This window comes from Xenopus tropicalis, chromosome 7, assembly GCF_000004195.4.
Source record: "Xenopus tropicalis strain Nigerian chromosome 7, UCB_Xtro_10.0, whole genome shotgun sequence".
NCBI lineage: Eukaryota > Metazoa > Chordata > Amphibia > Anura > Pipidae > Xenopus > Xenopus tropicalis.
Genome location: NC_030683.2, coordinates 116,442,027 through 116,463,161, shown reverse-complemented (window position 1 = coordinate 116,463,161; position 21,135 = coordinate 116,442,027). Strand labels below are relative to the sequence as shown.

Genomic DNA, 21,135 nt, shown 5'->3' with positions numbered 1-21,135 from the left:
TAATTTACAGGAAATCCATGACTCTTGTGTATTATGCGTTAATATGTATTTATGAAATGGTCATTGCATTAATCTTAATATGCCCTATAATCTCTCTGCTATGATCAACCGCTAATAGATAGAGATCCTCCATTTTCAAAGAGCAGTTATCCCCAACACATCCATCAACATTCGCATCAAAGGAGGAAAAGATCCGGCCTAATAACACATGAAGGTTAGTTCATTCAACTGCAAGATAGTTGATATGTAGAGACATACAAGTATAGATAGAAACAGATTGGCCACTTTAGGCCATTATAATTCACCTTGTGAATTACCTTGTGTTAAACAATTACCAGCAAGTTGCCAGCAAGTAGCATTTTTCCAAAGATGTGCCGACCTACTGACATATCTACTGACTTCATGTAGCCATCTGGCTCTGCTAAACACACGTAAGCAACATGGGACTTACCTTTATGAGTAACACGTTGAAATATGTGCGCATTTTCACCAGTAGTGAAAAACTTGAAATAAGAGCAGTTGGAGTCTAGAAGAGAAAGGAGAAGGAAATATGTCAATTACACAAAATGCTCCTGTATATGTCATATGTTTTAGCTCTTATTGGCTCCGTTATAACATGGGATATATTGAGCTGGAATGATCAAATAAGAAATCCAGAATCACTGGTATTAATCGCGTTCATGGAAATGATCATATATAAAAATCATATTGAGATATGAATCTTTGTCGGTATAATGTCAAAGCTTAAAGCCATATGCCGTAGAGAAGTGACTCCTGAGAAAAATTCATCTGCTGATAACCTAATGTGGGTGTCATGGTGGCATGATGGGATGGCAAGATGGTGGCTCTATGGCACAGCACCAGAGTTCCGGCAGCTTAATTGGCTTTTGACTAAATTAACCAAGTGCATTGTATGAATGTGATAGGGACTTTAGATTGTAAACTCCACTGGAAATGGGACTGATGGAAATGATGGATATTGAATATGTCAAAGTTATATAAATAAAGGATAACAGAGTAGATAAAAAAACCTTGGGATACCGAGTTGCCTCTTCGGGGAGCAAAATCCCTTTCTGCTTGTGGGCTTTTATTCTGCATCCAAACTCTGGGATAGTATTATTATCAGCGTACAAATATTTTCCATCCAACCAGTATTTAAAGGGTTTTGCTGAGTGTGCATTTGATAGCCTCTGCTGCAAGGCCTTATTCCAGCTTTTACTACCATTACTCCATACCCCGCTACAAAGCTGAATATGAAAGCACATTTCCTCTTCTCCCTGGAAGCCTTTCTATCCCCTGTAAAGCTCTTCTAATAAAAACATGTAGAAAGGTTTTGTGCTGACCCTATACATATTTATAATAGGCAGTTAGATCTCTTGGAAGCAGAGGAATAGTTTTATCCTCACCAGAGCAAGCTTCTGCTGATGGGCTGAAGCCATGCAGTGAAAAACAGGCACATTGGCCAAATAAAGTCTAAATAATAGTAAATTATTTGAATTTGATGTTGTTATTACATTATTGATATTATACATGTTCATATAATATAGACAAAATCATAAATAACCCATAAAACATATATGTATAAATGGAGTTTGGTGGTGGTGGAGCTTGGCTGAAATCAGAGTTTAATGAGGCCATTTCTGTTGCCCGACTTAATAAAAAAAACAATAAAAATCACCTTGAAAGCTTTTGGCATGGGGACTCATTTAGGTGCATTTAGCAAAGAGCAAGCAGAACACAACTACCATGTTTTTTTTCCCCACAATGCAGCATTTCCCCCAAATTCCAGCCTTGCTGTGGTCGCAAGAGGGAGTTATGACTGATGCATTTGCTGATGCCTTCAAATTAATGCGATTGTGCTTGCCATTCATCGCAGATCAGATACAATTGCACCGAGATCTGGCTGGTGTAATTCCCAGTGTTCAGAATGGGAGTAGTGTGTGGGGGTACCCTGGAACCTACACCTGGGCCAAAGGTTGCGGCAGCTCCGGGGTTCCTCAATGTCAATAGGCAGAGGCTGTGAGTGCAACTATACAGAAGTGCAAGGAGCACATTTTGACAGGTACTAAAGAATGGGGTTTTATGCTCAACTAACGGCCATTACCCCAGCCTCACTCTGCCCCCCCAGCTAAGGGCCTTCCACTCCTATGAAAACCGGCGTATTGCATTCCGGCCCCCTAGTGCTCCACCATGCAGCCGACCAGTGTGCTCGTTCCGGTGGGGCCCAACAGGACCAGGGCCCACCAGGTTTTTTCCCGGTACACCAGCAGGACAATTTCTAACCCTACCCAGCGTCGGACTGGGAAAAATCCTGGTGGGCCCCGGCGGTCCAGACCCGACCCTTGCCGGCACTCCCCCTGCCCGACCGCTCCTCCCCTGACATGTTAAATGTACGCACTCAGGGGAGGATGTCGAGTGGGGGGCCCTGCGAGGGGACTTAGGGGGGCCTCTGCGGGGGGTGGGGGGTTATGGGACGTGGACGGCGGGGCCACCTGCAGGGCCCTTGGGGCGGGAGCCCCGGTGGGCCCTTCACCCCCCAGTCTAACCCTACCATAGTCTGCCAGACCTTAATATGCTCTCTCGCTTTGTTTCCTTGTTGAAATGATTGATTCTGAGAGCGAGAGGCTTCTTACTTGCCATGATAAGTGGTGAACAGATTCTGTGGAAAGTCCCTGAGTCTATCTCTTTAACACTCAACAAGAACAAGATGATGGAAGGGCTGACTGACTCTCCAAGCCTAAGCTGGGGCAGGGAAAATGGTTTGTGTAAGTCAGAAGCAGACAGTTTTGGTTTCCATTCAATCTAAGGAATCAGGCATGTCTGGGCAAAAACAATAAATAGATATAAATAGATAGTTTTTATCACAATTTGTACATTAGCCCAACTGAATTAACTCATGTCAAAAGGGGGATGGGGGGTATAGTATAATAATAATATATAATATTTAATTTTAATATCTTGTATAATTAGGTGGGAACAATATTCTCAATACATTTTACATTGGTATGTATATACCATATACCATTATGCAACTTTGCTAAAAGTTGTTGTTAAAATTGGGGCAGATAAAAGTGGGCAAATAGCACTCAGCCTTCTCATTCAGCATTCTGCATACTTGGAATAAAAGGCCCAAAGGGGGTTATAAAAAAAGGTTGCACAAGTGTCAGAAGAATTACATGGCCATGGCCAGCAGTTCTTCATTAGCACTCACCCTTGGCAAAGGGATGTTCGGGCACCCTCGGCAAAGTAGATTACTCATTACTGAGCAGCACACAATGAGCAGACTTGGACGTTTCTAGCTGGGCATAGGCCAAAGAAGTTGGCTGCTTCCCCAAGACTGATTGTCGTCTTTTGCCAGCGGGATCATTTGGAAAAGTTGGCAGTCGACAGTTGACTTGATACAACTCCATTCTATCCATATCCATTAAATGTGAGTACGCAGGGACCCATAAAGCAACCTGTTTCAATAAGTGCTCACACTCGAGTGAAACAAGAAGCCAAAAATAGGTGCATCTATTCACTGACCATTGTTTGCAGGTGCCCCTGATATACAAGCTTCAAATTCTTCTACTCAATAGAGATACATTGACATTAATCAGTATGGTATATGCCAATCACTGTATGTGGTAAAGTGCAAGGTCAGTGCTTTGGCAGGAAAGCCATAACTATGGCAATGCAAAGTCATTTAATAGCATTAGATAGCTGCTGTATATCTAGAAGATAGGATCTGTGGGTCCCTTCCATTTTGAAATCACAGATCTGTGGGTCCCAGAAATGCGACTAGCCTAGCCAGTAAATCACCAGCTAGGGTTGGCACTGTTATTCCAAACTTACTGGCAATACACTTGCCATTGAATTTGTAATGGCCTATAAATCCCTTCCTTCCCTGACCTTCTATACTGTCAATCACCCTTTATAACAGGGGTCCCCAACCTTTCTTACTCGTGAGTCACAGTCAAATATAAAAAGACTTGGAGAGCAACACAAGCACCATAAAAGTTCATGGAGGAGCCAAATAAGGGCTAAGATTGGCTATTAGGCAGCCTCTATGCACCCTATCAGCTTACAGAGGGCTTTATTTGGTAGGAAATCTTGTTTTTATTCAACCAAAACTTGCCCCCAAGTCAGGAATTCAAAAATAACTCCCTGGTTTGGGGGCACTGAGAGCAGTTGGGGTTGGGGAGCAACATGTTGCGCCGGAGCCACTGGTTGGGGATCACTGCTTTATAACTATGAGCCCACCTCTGTTCCGCCTATAACCCCACCCAGTCTGCTTATTTCCCCTCCCATTTACTGTCCCTATCCACCTCTCCCCTGCCCAGCCCACCCTCCCCTGTCCCTTATATCATAGCCCCACCCCAAATGACATCACATCCCTCCCCCCAACCAGAAGGCACTATTAATTACAGAAAAAGTGGCAACCCTAAATGTGGCATATGACAACTTACTCTATAACTGACTGGGCATCCAATCACTGAGGATCCCAATTCAAGTGGTTGGGGAAGGCAGCCATTGCCTTTTCCGGAGGAAAGCTGAGTCCATGCCTTTATCCTCCATCCTTCCATTCTGAACTAGGTCAGAGCTATTAATACTGAAGTTATCCTTATATTAATGCTCATTCTTTCTGACAGGCAGTGATTGCCTTGCTCTTCCCTCCGCCTGTGAAAATTAACTTAAAGCATTTCCAAATTTTCCGACCCCAAGAACATTTTGGCATTTATCTGTTGAATCTTAGTACTTATGCCTATGAGCCCGCTGACAGCTTGTTATAATGGCACCTACTGTATTGCACATAACTGATTCTCTACAGGCTGATGTCGCTTCCAGCTCCATATTCTAAGGTCACGCTCTCCTACAATTAAGCACAAACATAATGTGGGCATAGCTGTTATGCAGTTGTATGTCTGTGACAGTTGTAAAAATTAGACACAGTTACTGGTGCCAAGAAAATACATCTTTAACTTATTGAAAGTCATCTGTGGCTAGAATTGAATTATAATGTGTTTCCGCAAATAGTAATGGCAGGGAGTTGGAATATAAACAGCGCTGCTAACTGCCTGGATGGAGTTGGCATCATCAAGTCGGCACCGTGTACCAAAAGCTATAGTAGCCTTATGGTTAGGAGGTTTGGTAGGTTGTAGAATTATTTTACCCACAAGGCCACCAAAGCACAAGATGTCCCAGTGGCTGGGTTATGCAGCAACCCATAGCTTATTCTGTCTAGTTGCACAAAAGCTTTTGAAAGCCATTGTGCCTGAGGAACGGAAGTTGAGCGAATTCAAGGCAGGGGTCCCCAACCTATTTACCTGTGAGCCACATTCAAATGTAAAAAGAGTTAGGGAGCAACACAAACCCTATGTGGACTGGCAGCCTACAGGAGGCTCTGTTTGGTAGTACAACTGGTTATCACACAAACAAAACTTGTCCCCAAGTCAGGAATTCAAAAATAAGCACCTGCTTTAAGGCCACAGGGAGCAGCATCCAAGGGGTTGGGGAGCAACATGTTGCCCCACAAGCCACTGGTTGGGGACTACTGATTTCTAAGGAATGCATATGACGATATCAACAGGAATGGCCATATTGATAGCCTCTGCTAAGTAAGTTTCCATCACCACAGAACCAAATATTTATGTCACATATATTTCAAAGGTGAGCACCCAAATCAAGCAAAATTGAATACATGTATAGGATCCCTTACCTGGAAACCTGTTATTCAGAAAGCTCTGAATTATAGGAAAGCCATCTCCAATAGACTCCATATTCATCAAATAATTCCAGTTCTATAGTTTATTCCCTTTTTCTCTGTAATAATAAAACACTACCTGTACTTGATCCCAACTAAGATATAATTACCCCTTATTGGGGGCAGAACAGCCCTATTGGGTTTATTTAATGGTTAAATGATTCCCTTTTCTCTGTAATAATAAAACAGTACCTGTACTTGATCCCAACTAAGATATAATTACCCCTTATTGGGGCAGAACAGCCCTATTGGGTTTATTTAATGGTTAAATGATTCCCTTTTCTCTGTAATAATAAAACAGTACCTGTACTTGATCCCAACTAAGATATAATTACCCCTTATTGGGGGCAGAACAGCCCTATTGGGTTTATTTAATGGTTAAATGATTCCCTTTTCTCTGTAATAATAAAACAGTACCTGTACTTGATCCCAACTAAGATATAATTACCCCTTATTGGGGCAGAACAGCCCTATTGGGTTTATTTAATGGTTAAATAATTCCCTTTTCTCTGTAATAATAAAACAGTACCTGTACTTGATCCCAACTAAAATATAATTACCCCTTATTGGAGGTAAAACAAGCCTATTGGGTTTAATTAACCTTTTAATGTTTTTTTTGGTAGAGGTAAAGTATGGAGATCCAAATTATGGATACCCCAGATACCAGGCATTCTGAATAACAGGTCCCATACATGTAATGATTTCTCTATATTACTTATTTAAATTTTTGAGGTCTTCATAGTCAGAGAGAGAAGGAGGGTTCGGAAAGCAAAAAGGGGTGGAGCTTAACGCTAGACAAGGAAGTCAGTAAAAGAGCTGCAGTTCAGCTCTTTGTAATAGAGACACAAAAGAAATCTACATTCAGGGAGAAAGGTATGTTATTCAGCTCCATTTGTCTGTCTTTTACATATTGTCTATGCTGAGCCTGAAGAACATTGCAGACTTTGATCTGGTTGCAGATGTACTGATATTCTATAGTGTAAGTTATGTGTGAGTGCCACTGACTGTAAGTTATAAGGTAGGATTGCCCGACGTGGCACAAGGTCTTATAGCTTTACTAGATTCCAGTATGAATAGCCTTCAGCCTCGGAGAGAATCATCAAAATCTAAGTATCTATGATAAAACAGACTGATCTTGTCTTATATTCTTGTCTATGCCCAGCAACATTCCCAAACTACACTTTTATCCTGGTCCCTTTCCATCTCTTTTTCATTCTTAAATATATATATTCCAGTAACATGGCCGCATATTTCCATTAAAAAAAATGAAGAGGAAGAAGCTGTGTAAGCATCTTTGGGAATTGATTCATGAATTGTGAGTGAATGAAAGTCCAGCCCTTTGCTGTTTGCTGAAGTACAGTAATCTCCTGCTTCTGGCAATGCCATTGTGCTTCCAATGCCTTTCAATGGCTGTGTGGGCGGCCTGTGTAAAGCTTCACCTGCAGCCAATAGGGGAGGAAACAGCAAAATGCAGTCAAATGTCCAAACTAAAAAAAAAACATTTATTGGAAATGGGATTTGAGGGAATAATCAGGTTTGCTTGGCTCTGGAAAGAACAATGACACCGGACTCTGCTGCCTTATCCCTCGCTCTTCTTCTATATCATCTGTCTGCATGGCACGGATAAGATACATTCTTTAACTGACAGAAGGAAACTTTGCTCTTTGCACAGATGGCTACGCTTCTTCTTTATATTTATAACTTCCAAAACCACTACCCAACAACACAAGAAAGCTGAAGATCTCCCATACACGCCCATACACCTTCAGATGTCGCCAAGTGAGCGGATCTTCTCCCGATATCCCCCACCTACGGGTGGGCGATATCGGGAGAATCCAGGATAATTCAATCGTTTGGCCCTTGGGTATAGGCAAAGTCGGTCCGGGGATCGCATCAACGAGCCGATGCGGTCCCTGATCCGACTAGATTTTTTAACCTGCCCGATCGATATCTGGACAATTTTAGGCCCGGGCAGGCCCGTCGGTAGTACCCATACACAGGGCGATAAGCTGCCGAATCAGTCTAAGGGACCGATATCGGCAGCTAGAATCGGCCCGTGTATGGGGACCTTAAGTGGGAATGATGGGTGTTGTAGTAAAAACAAAAACTGAAGGGCCTCTGTGTAAAAGTGTAGTACTACACCAGGTACCCTAAGGTCATATTAGTGATAAGTGTAGGAGAAGAGTAGATTAGGGGGTTTCATGGAGGAAGGACCAAAATAAGGTTGGGTTCCATGAACTTTGTAGAAAAGTCCTAGTTATAATTATGGGACCATTCCTATTAAAGGGACAGTAAACCCTGCTGTACTACACTGCTCAACCATACCTTACTTAGTAGTTGCTGAAATGCAAATCCCAGCATAATCTAACATACATTAAGGTTAAGGCACACTGGGAGCTGTGATCCAGTGACATCAGGGTTGTATTATTAAAGCAATATTGCACAATAACACTTTTCCAGGGCCCATGGCCACAAAAAAATGCAAAGTAACCCTCCTATCAGAATCCCAGCTGATCTGTGTAAATCTGGCTCCATGTGTTCCTGCAATTGGAGTTGGGAGCAATAAGCACAATTTCCCAGCACTGAAAAGTGGGGCCCATTTATCAAAGTCCAAAGTTCGGATGTTGAAAAGCACGATTGGCAGAAATTTGTATTAATAACGATAATTTCTGATGAGTGTTAATGGTGCGAAAAATCGTATCGTGGTCGTACGAAAATATTGTGTTGCGATCCGAAATTTTCGTATCCAAACGATCATAACCGGCGTGAAAACCTTCAATGCATGGTTTTGGAAGCTTTCCATAGGACTAAATGGCTCTCTGCAGCTCCAACCTGGGCAAAAGATAGTCACGATACCAAAGCTTGAATGAATTCTGAAACTTTCATAGTTGTAGTGACAAATAAGATTTTGTCACACAAATTGACGCAAAGCACAAAAAAGTTGTGTAATTTAACAAAAACATTGTGGAAAATATGCAAAGTTCTATAAATACGAAGTTTTCCCATTTGGACTCAATCGTACTTTAGTGAATAGGCCCCTTAGTAATCCATAGCAACCTATCCAAGATTTCTTTAATGATTTAAGCTGGCGATTTTCGAGCTTTCGTGCGACCATCATGGCACGAAAGATTGTTCCAACCGTCCACTGACGTTCAGGGCTAAATTGTCAGATATGGAGGTAGAAACAATAGGATTTCTACCTCCTTCTGCCGATTCAGCCCTAAACATAGCTTTTGCTCGGGCGCCATTGAAGGCAAAATTTTCTAACCCACCCGATCGGCGAGTCGACCAATATCAGCAGCCTCCTGCGATATCGGTCGTCTTGCCGACTTGCCATACACGCACCGAATATCATACGAAACAAGGTTTCATACGATATTATCAGTGCGTGTATGGTCACCTTTAACCTGCAAAAGAAGGATCAAAACTAATTGTTTAGTGGTACCAGTTACTGCCCGATAACACTGGGGTTCTTTTTCACTCACTGGGCAGTAACCAGTGGCTACTAATCAACTAATCAAATGTTTGCTTTTATTACTGAACTTGCAGCTGCCTGGAAAAAAGCCAGTCATTGATTGGTTGCTATAGGTTAGTGCACAGGTATCCCACTGTGTGCTGAGCTGCATTAAGGATCCCGACTGGGAGTAGTTGGACATAGTTTGGAGCCAAGTATCGAGTAAATGGAGGCCCATTTATAAACACAAGCGCAAAGGCAAACCGTTTAAAGGACACAGAATTGAGTGTGCATTTACACTATTTGATTCTGTTAATTAATTGTACCCAAGCCGCTCATTAAACACCTATCATTGCCAAAGGGTGAGTTCCTAATGGTGGCAGGTTATAAATACTAGGACGTGTATTTGGCCATAGCTAGAGGTCATCGTTTCATGCTTTACTGTGGAAACTTGTTTGTGCGCTGCTTGTGCTTTACTTACCCTTTCCTGCTCCCTTTCAGAATGGAAAGACATCAGCACAAGATTCCTTTCCGTTTGATGCCAAGGAAGCCTTTCAGCAAGCCTAATATTTACAGGAATGTCGTGCCAATGACAGGAGGGATTAGCAGAGTTATGGTGCAATAACTGTTCTATGAAAGGCGCGATTATACTGTTAGCTCTTTGTTCTCTGCCCTGAATTCCTTGCCGACTGCTCTTTTTCATCTCGAACCTCCTTAAAGGCACAGGCACAGAAAAGCATTCTTATAAACACATTCTTCCATAAATATTCCTATAATCACAACTGATTGTAAGGAAATAGTTAAAGTTCTGCTTATGGTACAATGTTCCCTTGTTTTAAAGGGGTTGTTCACCTTTCAATTAAGTTTTGGTAGGACCTAGCCAATAATATTTTTAGACAAGTTGCAATGGGTTCTCATTTCTTACTATTTGCAGCTATTTAGTTATTTAGCTTTTTGTTCAGCTGCTCTCCAGTTTGCAATTTCACTGGCTTTCTGGTTACTAGGACATTGTGTACCTTAGCAACCAGGCAGTGGTTTGAATGAGAAACAGGAATATAGAGGAATAAGAGGGGACCTGGGCTACATTTTGTCACCAACCAGTGATTTTACCTTTCCTTCTCCTTTAAAGAAAAACTATACCCCCGGAACAAATACTTAACTAACAGTTTATATTATATGAAGTGGCCTATTGAAGAATCTCGCCAAACTGGAATATTTATATCAGTAAATATTGCCTTTTTTTATCTTTTCCTTTGAGCCGCCATTTAGTGATAAACTGTGTGCTCCCTCAGAGATCAGCTGACAGGAAATAGTGCAGCTCTAACTGTAACAGGAAGTAGTATGGGAGCAAAAGGCAGAACTCTGTCCATTCATTGGCTGATGGGGCCTAAATGTATGTGCGCATACTACAAAAAAGCAAATTTTATGAAAATGGTTTATTTAGATGAAGCAGGGCTTTACATATGAGCTGTTTATGCAATATATTTTTATAGAGCCCTACATTGTTCTGGGGTATAGTTTTCCTTTTAATCTGGCACAAGGTGTAGATCAGGGGTGCCCAGACTTTGTCCCCCCTGAGATCTACTTTTGATATCCCCCCCCCAAGACGCAGTGTATGTATGCATTCCCATTAAACGCGCTGCACTTCCGCACCCCTCAGCTTAGACGCGGTCTACTAGAAATTCATGGGGGATCAACTGGTGGACCGCGATCAACGTATTGGCCACCCCTGGTGTAGATTGTAGCTAGCACATCCCACCGGTAAAGGTGTAAGTTCCCCCTCTATACAGGGTCAGACTGGGCTGCTGGGATACCAGGAAAAATCCCGGTGGGCCCGGCCCTGATGGGCCCCCAGCGGCCCAGACCCGACCCTTGCCGGCGCTCCCCCTGCCCGACCGCTCCTCCCCTGACGGGTTAAATGCAGGCCCGGATTTGTGGAGAGGCCACAAAGGCCCGGGCCTAGGGCGGCAGAAACCTGGGGGCAGCATGCCGCCCCGCCGCACTAAAATCTTTTAAAATTTTTGTTCACATATGGAGCAATGGGGACTTCTCCCCACTGCTCCGTATGCAACTTTGGCCGACCGCGCATGCGTGCGCGAAACCCTACCCCCCGCTCTTCGCACATTGCGCACGCAACCCTCCTGTTCGCGCATGCGCACTCGAGGGGAGGGGGGCGTGCGACTGGGGGCGGCCTAGGGGCGGCCGGTTTAGAAATCCGGCCCTGGTTAAATGTACGCTCTCAGGGGAGGACGTCGGGTGGGGGGCCCTGCGAGGGGGGTTAGGGGGGCCCCTGCAGGGCCCCTGGGGCAGGAGCCCCAGTGGGCTCTTTACCCCCTAGTCCGACCCTGCCTGTATAAGCCCCAATGAGCACAATTTTGTGCTTCTAAGTGCTCCAGAACAAGCTGCTAGTCAAACCCTGGATGAATTGCCATGTCCAGGCTGTTGGTAATTCCAGGGTTCCGTTTTGTCAATATGTGCACTTGCTTGTAATTCATCAGAGCAGGCTGGGCAGACATATTGCTGCTGCCTGGATAGAGTATACATAGGCACAGGTACCTTTAATAAATGGAATTGATGTATATGCACTTGTGTGTCTATGGTAGTGTGCCACAATTGCGGTTGCCTCAATAAACGATCCTTATGGTCTCAGCAACAAGGTTTTACAGTACGGTGGTTCTGGTTTCACTGGAAAGTTATTACTATAACGTTCTCTCAGAAAAATACATTTGCCAAGGCATTTCAAGTCAAATCTGCACAATTCCACAGTATACAAACTGACTCACAAGGTCGAGCAAAATAAAAGGGGCCTGGTTAGATATTGTGCTGTGTGGAAAAGTCTATTAGCAATGGAATGCATCTGTCTGTTGATTCAGTCTTTGGTCAGTGGGTCTGCAGAGTGACTCCAATATTGGCCCATATGCTAAATAATAATATCAGCCCATCCTGGAAAATAGGCAGGTCTATACTATGTATGGAAGGAAACAAGAGGTCCTCTGCACTCACCCATTATCAATATATACAGGATATTAGGACATTCTGTGCTTTACGATACCAAAAACTGCCCTCCCCTATAAAGGAGAAGGAAAGATAAAACTAAGTGAGCTTTATCCGAAAGGTCTATGTAAATACAGCCATAAGCACTCACAGAAACGCTGCACTGAGTCCTCTAGCAAAAGAAACACAGGATTTCTTGTGTGTTTTTTGTAAACATGATGTTCCAGTGTCTGATTTCCTCTCTCAGTAACAGCCTTAATTCCCAGGGCCAGAGTCTGCCCATTTATCTTCTCTCTCCCCTCTCCTGCATCCTCCACTGAGAATGCTTCCTTAGGAATGTGTGATCTCAGCTATAATGGCTAGACTGCAGCTACATAAAAAAAGCTTCTAAAGCTGATTACTCAGGTATGGTAATGGTTTCTGCAGAACAAATATAGTGTTCTAGGTGGCACTAATGTGGCGAATATGCAGTAAAATGCCAAAATGACTTTCCTTCTCCTTTAAACAAAACAGGGATTGTTTGTCCATATCCTGCAATATATTCAAGCTGGCCAACTACGTCACAGTCATCCCTGGTTTGGCCAGTCCTTCATGCACTTTCATCTCATTAATTAAAAATTCTACTGCTTTTTACAAAGGGACTGAGTTTTACCTGCAACTTGCTTGCTTTCAAGGTTAAAATCTCCAAATAGTTGCCCTTTTATTGGTCCATTGGGGTCAGGTGACTGTAGTTGGGAAGGGTGGGAGTGCAGTGGACTTCTTCTTATCTATATAAATTTTGTGGTCACAGCCTCATTGCACCCCCATATAATGGTTTGAAATGTAGTGGTGAGCACAACTTTCCCTTTCTTGCTATGTACGGCCAACTTGAGAAATGCATTGGTTGGGGACTCTTGAGTCAGTGCTTTGGGAGTCAGTATCTTAATTCAGGGTTCCCCAACCACCATGGGCCGTGGACTGTGCTGAACTGGGCCACCTGTGCTGAACCTGTCTGCCTGTGCTGAACCTGGGTGCCTGTGCTGAACTGGGCCACCTGTACTGAACCTGGGTGCCTGTGCTGAACCTGGGTGCCTGTGCTGAACTGGGCCACCTGTACTGAACCTGGGTGCCTGTGCTGAACCTGGGTGCCTGTGCTGAACTGGGCCACCTGTACTGAACCTGGGTGCCTGTGCTGAACCTGGCTGCCTGTGCTGAACCTGGCTGCCTGTACTGAACCTGGATGCCTGTGCTGAACCTGGCTGCCTGTGCTGAACCTGGCTGTCTGTGCTGAACCTGGCTGCCTGTACTGAACCTGGATGCCTGTGCTGAACCTGGCTGCCTGTGCTGAACCTGGATGCCTGTGCTGAACCTGGCTGTCTGTGCTGAACCTGGCTGCCTGTGCTGAACCTGGCTGCCTGTGCTGAACCTGGCTGCCTGTGCTGAACCTGGCTGTCTGTGCTGAACCTGGCTGCCTGTGCTGAACCTGGCTGTCTGTGCTGAACCTGGCTGCCTGTGCTGAACCTGGCTGCCTGTGCTGAACCTGGCTGCCTGTGCTGAACCTGGCTGCCTGTGCTGAACCTGGCTGTCTGTGCTGAACCTGGCTGTCTGTGCTGAACCTGGCTGCCTGTGCTGAACCTGGCTGCCTGTGCTGAACCTGGACGCATCTAGTTGCAGGGAAACAAACTCAGGTCTCCCACTGATTTTGTATTATGGTGAGCTGTATTATATTTTATAATGTAATAATATTAATAGACATAAAAATAAAGTGCATAACATAAAATGTAATAATTACATTTACATTATATATGTAATAAACTATATACTAAGCACGAGTTGCACCCCCAACCCCAGTCCTAGGAAAAATTTCTTGCTTGAAATCAGTCCGTGGTGCAAAAAAGGTTGGGGACAACTGTCTTAATTGATCAATACTGTAAAAAAAAACAACTTTTCTTAGGTTTTATATGGTAGGGGCTTATTGTGCCTGAATAATGAAGATGCCATGTTTTATTGTGCCATGTTTGCCATAGTGTACAAGAGTAAAGATAGGTGCAACATCAGCAAAAAGCTTGTAAATGGCATAATCGGTTCTTATGCACTACAAGCTGTAATAAGAGCAATAAGATATTCATAGACTTCAGCTAAATTCTATCTAACGTGTTATGTTTTATAGAGAAACTGAGAATTCGAGATGTTAGGATAAGGCAGGAATATGAGTCTGACAAGATAAGTCACTGGAGAACACGAAGGGGGAGGCAGATGAAAAATAATTAGCGGCATTAGGCAGCATTAAGGTTGAGAGTTCAGGAGGACATGCTGAGTGGGAAATAATCAGCATAAAGATGATCCCCATATCCAAAGCTGCTGATTAAGTTACAAAGTGTGGAAACTTATAGGAGGGTCGAGCACTGAAGCCTTGGTACTGCCAGCTGCGAGGGTGTAAAACTGCGGAGGAACTTCTTATTGATAAGTTGAACATGATATCTAGCTGGTCTTCCTCTAATGACCTCCATCTTGACACGTTCCTGCTATTATTAAACTATAACTTTCAGCAAGATCCTACGATCCAGGGAGGTGCAGTTCAAAATCAAGGGCCACAGTTTGGACATATTTAATCAAGCTTTATAATAGCCAGCAAAAATATAAATGGAATTGTTTTTGGTGTGGAAAGCTAAGAGGAAAGGGTGAGGTTTAGGGTGAGATTGGCCAAAAGAAGCCAAAAAGTTATTCTCATCGCAGGAAATGCAACATACAAAACACTGCCTATAAAACAGAAATGAGAAACCTTAACCCTTATTTAAAGGAAAACTATGCCCCCAGAATGAATACTTAACCAATAAAGTTTGTATCATATTAAGTGCCCTATTAATGAATACTACCAAACTGGAATATATTTATCAGTAAATATTGCTCTTTTACATCCTTTCCCTTGAGCCACCATTTTGTGATGGGCTGTGTGCTCCCTCAGAGATCAGCTGACAGGAAATAATGCAGCTCTGACTGTAACAGGAAGTAGTGTGGGAGTAAAAGGCAGAACTCTGTCCATTAATTGGCTGATGGGATCTAGCATGTATGTGTGCCTTGGCTTGTTTGTGTGCACTGTGAATCCTATGATCCCAGGGGGCGGCCCTTAGTACTTAGAATGGCAGTTTTGCTGGTTTAATAGCACAGATACAGCCTAAAGTTCAGAGCCATAAATAACTTGCAGACAGCCTGCTTTCATCTTACGGGACCACATCAGTGCAAGATATTGGAGGATGGCGTCTTGGAGAGCAACTTTCATGATTAGGGTGGGATGGGCCAAACGAAGGCTAAATACCCTTAGATGGCTTGGCCATAAGAGAGGAAATAATGACAATACCCACATACAGACTATGGACACAGTCACCACCTTGTACACTGTAATTGCATTTAATAAAATGATAAAACAAAGACTGCACTGAGCAGCTGGACAACATTCTATCGATGAGATGTCAAAGCTCAGCAGCAGTTAAGCGGGGGCAGGCCTGAAACCCTCAGCACCGCGTGCTTACGCATTCTTTGGGTCTGGTCAGGCCAAAGTCCGCACATAAATGCTGTTTCGGGTCCAGGTTACAATGACGCTCTGGGTCTTACTGACAGCTTTGGCTTTCTGAATGCCACAAATGTGAACAGGTGGTTGAAGCCAGTTGGCCATTGTGTGCAGTGACCTTACATGACTCTCTACTCCCTACTGCACCCTCTCCCCAGGATTTCAGCGACTCACTACTCTCTCCCTTCCTGACTATGGCTCTGTACCATGTGACTGTGTTCCTGGTTCCCTGCTGAGATGGCTGCTCACCTGCCTCCCACTGCAGATGCAAAGCAATTAGAGGAAATATTTTTTGCTTTGTTGTCTGTGCTAATAATCACCACCCCTTTCCTCACTGTTAGTGCAGTAGCCTTGGCGGACCATTTTTTCATGTCATTGAACGGTGCCTAACTTCAAAGGTATGGAGGGACGGAATTTTTCTGGCCTACATGGTTGAGGGCCTGTTTTGACCACTCCCCTTTTTAAAAAAACCACACCCACTACAAACCACACCCACATTATCACAAGAGCTTTTAAGACCACACCCACATTAATGGTTGTTGCTCACTGCAGGGATGTCACCCTTCATTCATATGTGAAAGAAGTCATATTAAGTCACACCCTTAAATCCATATGGCTCCTCCTCCCCTGTGGGTAGCACAGCAACCCCCAGCACATAATAATTACACAGCTTAGGGACCCTTTAACAACTATTTCAAAATGGTTACAAACTCCCAGCTCTGAAACCCCTCCAAGTCATTAATCGCTGATGGAAATAGAGACAGCATCTGCCCCACCCATTTCCCAGCCCCACTCGCCACTTTCCCCAACCCATAAGCCCCCACCAAGCCCAGCCATTTCCTCACCGCATTACATAATTGTCCACCCCAAGTGAATGGGCTCCCCCCAAACCCAAAGGGTGGAAATCTTAAAGAGATACTGACACCAGAAATGAAACCTATTACATCTATCATAACATTTTCTTTGCATGATCTTTATAATTTTGCTATAAAAGTATTTGCCTGATGCTTTTCCATTCCCTATCTGATCCCCCATGTTCCCCTATGAGGGGGCGGCCATATTTGTGCAGCAGGAGGCCGTTAGCATTAGAAGCTGTAACTGCCAGGCTGAGAAGGGACAGTCAGGTTGGCAAAACAGTCTGGTTTAGGGACTTCAAGTAACAATTACTTACAAAAGCAGCCCTATATGCAAAAAATAATCAACACGACCTATAGGGAACTTTTTATGTAGATTCATGATTTAAAAAGTAGTTTTTTTGTGTCAGCATCACTTTAATTGCAAGGGCATACTAAAGCAGATAAAATTTTATTTTACTGGTTGTAGGTAAAAAAAAAATAATAGAGTAATTTTAGGGGATTTTAAAATAAAAGGCTTACTTATCCTTTCAGGCTGAAGACACACGGAGCTACTAGTAGCAGCTACTTGTCGTGGCTACTAAAATAAACAATGCTGATCATTTACTGATAACTTTAGCAGAGGCAATTCTCAGTATTGTCTATGGCAGGGTATTTTCTGGCATTTAGTAGCTGTGAAAAAGTAGCTGCTACTAAGTAGCTCAGTGTGTCTTCACCCTAAATGCCATCTCCAAATGCAGCTATTTAGCTCTCGCAGCAACACTTTTAAAAATCTAAATTCAGGTTATTTGCTAATAAAATGGGCTTTTTCCTAGATAGAGCACTTTTTGCAAGTGTTTGTGGCTGGATAATATCACTTTAATGCACTCCGTATGCTCTCATTCTGCGCCGTGTTATTTAACTGCACGGGAACATTCAGACACCCTCAATTGTTTCTCCATAAAAAGACGAATACCTCTTAATTCCACAATATGCAGGAATGCGCTGGCAATTCAGCCCTGTAATTCTGTGTTGCATACATAGCCCTTTGTTTATATCAAACAGGATTAACAGATAGTCTCAGCAATTAAAGGAATCCCGGCTCTATGTGGGACCATAGCCACCCAGCTGACAGAATTCTTTCCTCATTGGCAAGCTGGGTGCTGGAACATTAACTCTTCTCACTCATGTAGATCTCATGTAAAGTCAGGAACAAGGTGAAATTGCCAGTGTTTTCTATTGTAATCAGGCCCGGATTTGTGGAGAGGCCACAAAGGCCCGGGCCTAGGGCGGCAGAAATCTGGGGGCGGCATGCCGCCCCGCCGCACAAAAATCTTGAAATGTCTGCTCTCCCATACGGAGCAATGGGGACTTCTCCCCATTGCTCCGTATGCAAGTTGGCCCACGGCGCATGCCCGCTTGCACCCCCACCCCGCCCGTTTGCGCATGCACACTACCGCTGGTCACGCGCGCATGCACAATCGGGGGGGGTGTGCGACTGGGGGCGGCCTAGGGGCGGGCGGTTTTGAAATCCGGCCCTGATTGTAATGTCCATTGTTTAATATTAACCACACCTTGGGGGTCATTTATAAACACTGGGCAATTTTGCACCTGGGCAGTTACCCATGGCAACCAATCAGAAATCTGTTTTCTTTGTTATACCTGCAGCTGACTGAAAAAATGTAATTCCTGATTGGTTGCTATAGGTCAGTGATCCCCAACCAGTGGCCCGGGGGCAACATGTTGCTCCCCAACCCCTTGGATGTTGCTCTCAGTGCCCCCAAACCAGGGAGTTATTTTTGAATTCCTGACTTGGTGGCAAGTTTTGGTTGAATAAAAACAAGACTTACTACCAAATAAAGCCCCTGTAAGCTGATAGTGTGCATAGAGGCCCCTAATAGCCAATCACAGCCCTTATTTGGCTCCTCCATGGACTTTTATGGTGCTTGTGTCTTTTTACATTTGACTGTGGCTCATGAGTAAGAAAGGTTGGGGTCCCTGCTATAGGTTATGGCCCACATGCAAATATGCCCAGTGTTTAGAAATGAGCCCCTGAAGTTAAAGGGGAACTCAACCCAAACACAGTTTAAGCTTCTTGAAACGTAATTTCAAGAAACTTTGAAATATACGTCAATAAAAAAATATGCAGCCTTTCATGATTTTTATTGTAATAATATGGTTTGGCAAATTAAGCAACGTTTGTATTTTTTTTGGCTCCCCGAATCAAACTTTTTAGCACTAATATTCGTATACCTAGATTATTACTCTAAAACACAATTTTTTTGTTATTTATCAAGTGGAAAAAAACACCAATAAATCTAATAAAAGGACTACACCATCTAAAAGCTGCCGTCATGTAGAAGTCAATGGGAGCTGTCCTTAGTAAATTGAAAAATATTAAGCAGTACAGGTAAGGGATCCCTTATCCGGAAACCCAATATCCAGAAAGCTCCGAATTACGGAAAGCCTGTCTCCCATAGACTCCATTTTAATCAAATAATTCAGATTTTTAAAATTGATTTCCTTTTTCGCTGTAAAAATAAAACTTTGCTTTGTATTGGATCCCAACTAAAATATAATTAATCCTTATTGGATGCAAAATAATCCTATAGGGTTTAATTACTGTTTTATTGTTTTTTTAGTAGACTTAAGGTATGAAGATCAAAATTACGGAAAGACCCCTTATCCGGAATACCCTTGGTCCTGAGCGTTCTGGATAACGGGTCCTATACCTGTACATTGCATTTTATTGTGATCCCCTATTATAAATACCCAGAAAAAAACCCCTATCATATGCCTGTTATCTTTGTTTTTGGCACTTCTCCTGAAACTAGAATGGGAGCTTTCTAACAGTATAGTCACTCTGTTGCAAGTTATATAATAATCTACAATATTTCCCCTTTTGGAATAGTTTGGGGGGAAACTGCATACAGGGCATTATTTTAACTTCTCATAATATGTTCTTTGATTCAAGACCATGGCCATTTATAATTGTTACACATATTGCAATATGATTGTCAGTGAAACAAGAGCGCCATAGCAACTGGTGAAGATAGAGACGGGATACTGTAAAGTGATAGGTATAAGCAGCTAATGGGAAGCAGGAAACCATGGCTACATTTCTTGGTGATTACAAAATAAAATTATTTTAATGTTATTATGAAAAGCATGTTGTCCAGTCTGTAAAATATATATTTACACAATGTATTCTTTGCTCTAGTCGCCCTCACCTTTTAGCTAAGTTAATGAAGATATATATATATATATATATATTTAAATGTAATTATAAATTATAAACACAAGTTTCTATGTAATAGTGTTGAGTGTTATAGTTCAGTGGGGAGACCCAAACCAATAAAACCGATAATGCATGAAAGCTTCCCTATAACAGAATCTGAAAGGTTCGGCTGCGAGCCAGAGACGTCTTTATTGACAGCATAATATGATCTATGTCAGTTTTATGGGAAATCCAGGCCAGTCAGGCTGATATATGTCTAAGTAATCAGAATCTGAACTTTTAATGACACACAATTTTATTAGACATGTTAATAATTACATATATATAAGTGCTAGTGTTCCTGCACCTTGGGGTAGATATTTTCAGTACAAGACTTGCAGCCTCATGGTTTTCATGGTCACTGAATAGCCGGATACCTTCTAATATCCTTATACTTTACACTTAATTGTTAAAGGAGAAGGAAATGTATATTAAGTAGGGAGTTCCAAATGTTAGGCACTCCCAATGAATATAATCGTCTCCCTGACACCCCAGGCTGGTACTTCTGTTCTCTGAAAACTGCACCAGGGTTCTTCTGTAGGAGCACTACGTTACTATCTTCTTCCACTTCTTCGATTTTCCTTTTGGCCCCAAACTGAAGCTTAGAGAAGATCCAGAAAGATGAAGAAGATTGCAGCCTGGGGCTCCTAGTTTAGTACCTTAGGCCGGGGCAGTTTTCAGTAAGCAGGAGCACCAGCCTGGGGTCTCAGGTAGGGGACTACATTTGCTAACATTTTGCCCCCCCCCCCATGATTATACCTCACCTGTCTATCTCTTTAAACTAATAATACCAGCAAGCTTGTACAGACTACTCACAAAACATCATTAACCTTGGAATTTTGCAAGGTGTGAATGCCCATAATTACCCCTATTTTGGCCTGTATTTGGTCAGTTAACCCTCCACTTACAACATGGCCTAGAGCAGGGCTGTCTAAGTGGATGTCTGTTGGTTGTATTTGGCTCTCAAAAGGAATTTTAATGCACCCCAGGGCTCCTTAAGCATTGAAAATACGAATCCTCAATTTTGACAACAGTGCAGTGTGCAAAGTGCCATGTTTTTCCCCATAACGCTGAGTTTTTTTCCCCATAATTCCAGTGTCATTAGAGCCAGTGGAACTCCAAAATGATTACATTGGGTTGCATCAACAGCATACTGGCACTATATGTATTTGATTTGTCAACATTTGATTTTTTTACATGGGGAATACCAGGGTTGGGCTGTATTTAGGTCCTATGCCACCCTAGGCATGTTCATACTCTTAGGTCAAAGAGCAACAAAGTCATCTA

General features: G+C 43.0%; 1 protein-coding gene across 1 annotated transcript in view; it reads right to left on the bottom strand.

Moving 5' to 3' along the window:
* cacng6 (calcium channel, voltage-dependent, gamma subunit 6) overlaps positions 1-21,135 on the bottom strand; it is a 57,912-nt gene that overhangs the window by 7,084 nt on the left and 29,693 nt on the right. The window contains exon 2 of the mRNA NM_001103204.1: positions 452-526. Within this exon, the coding sequence (NP_001096674.1) occupies positions 452-526 (75 nt within the window). The remainder of the gene's footprint in view (positions 1-451; positions 527-21,135) is intronic.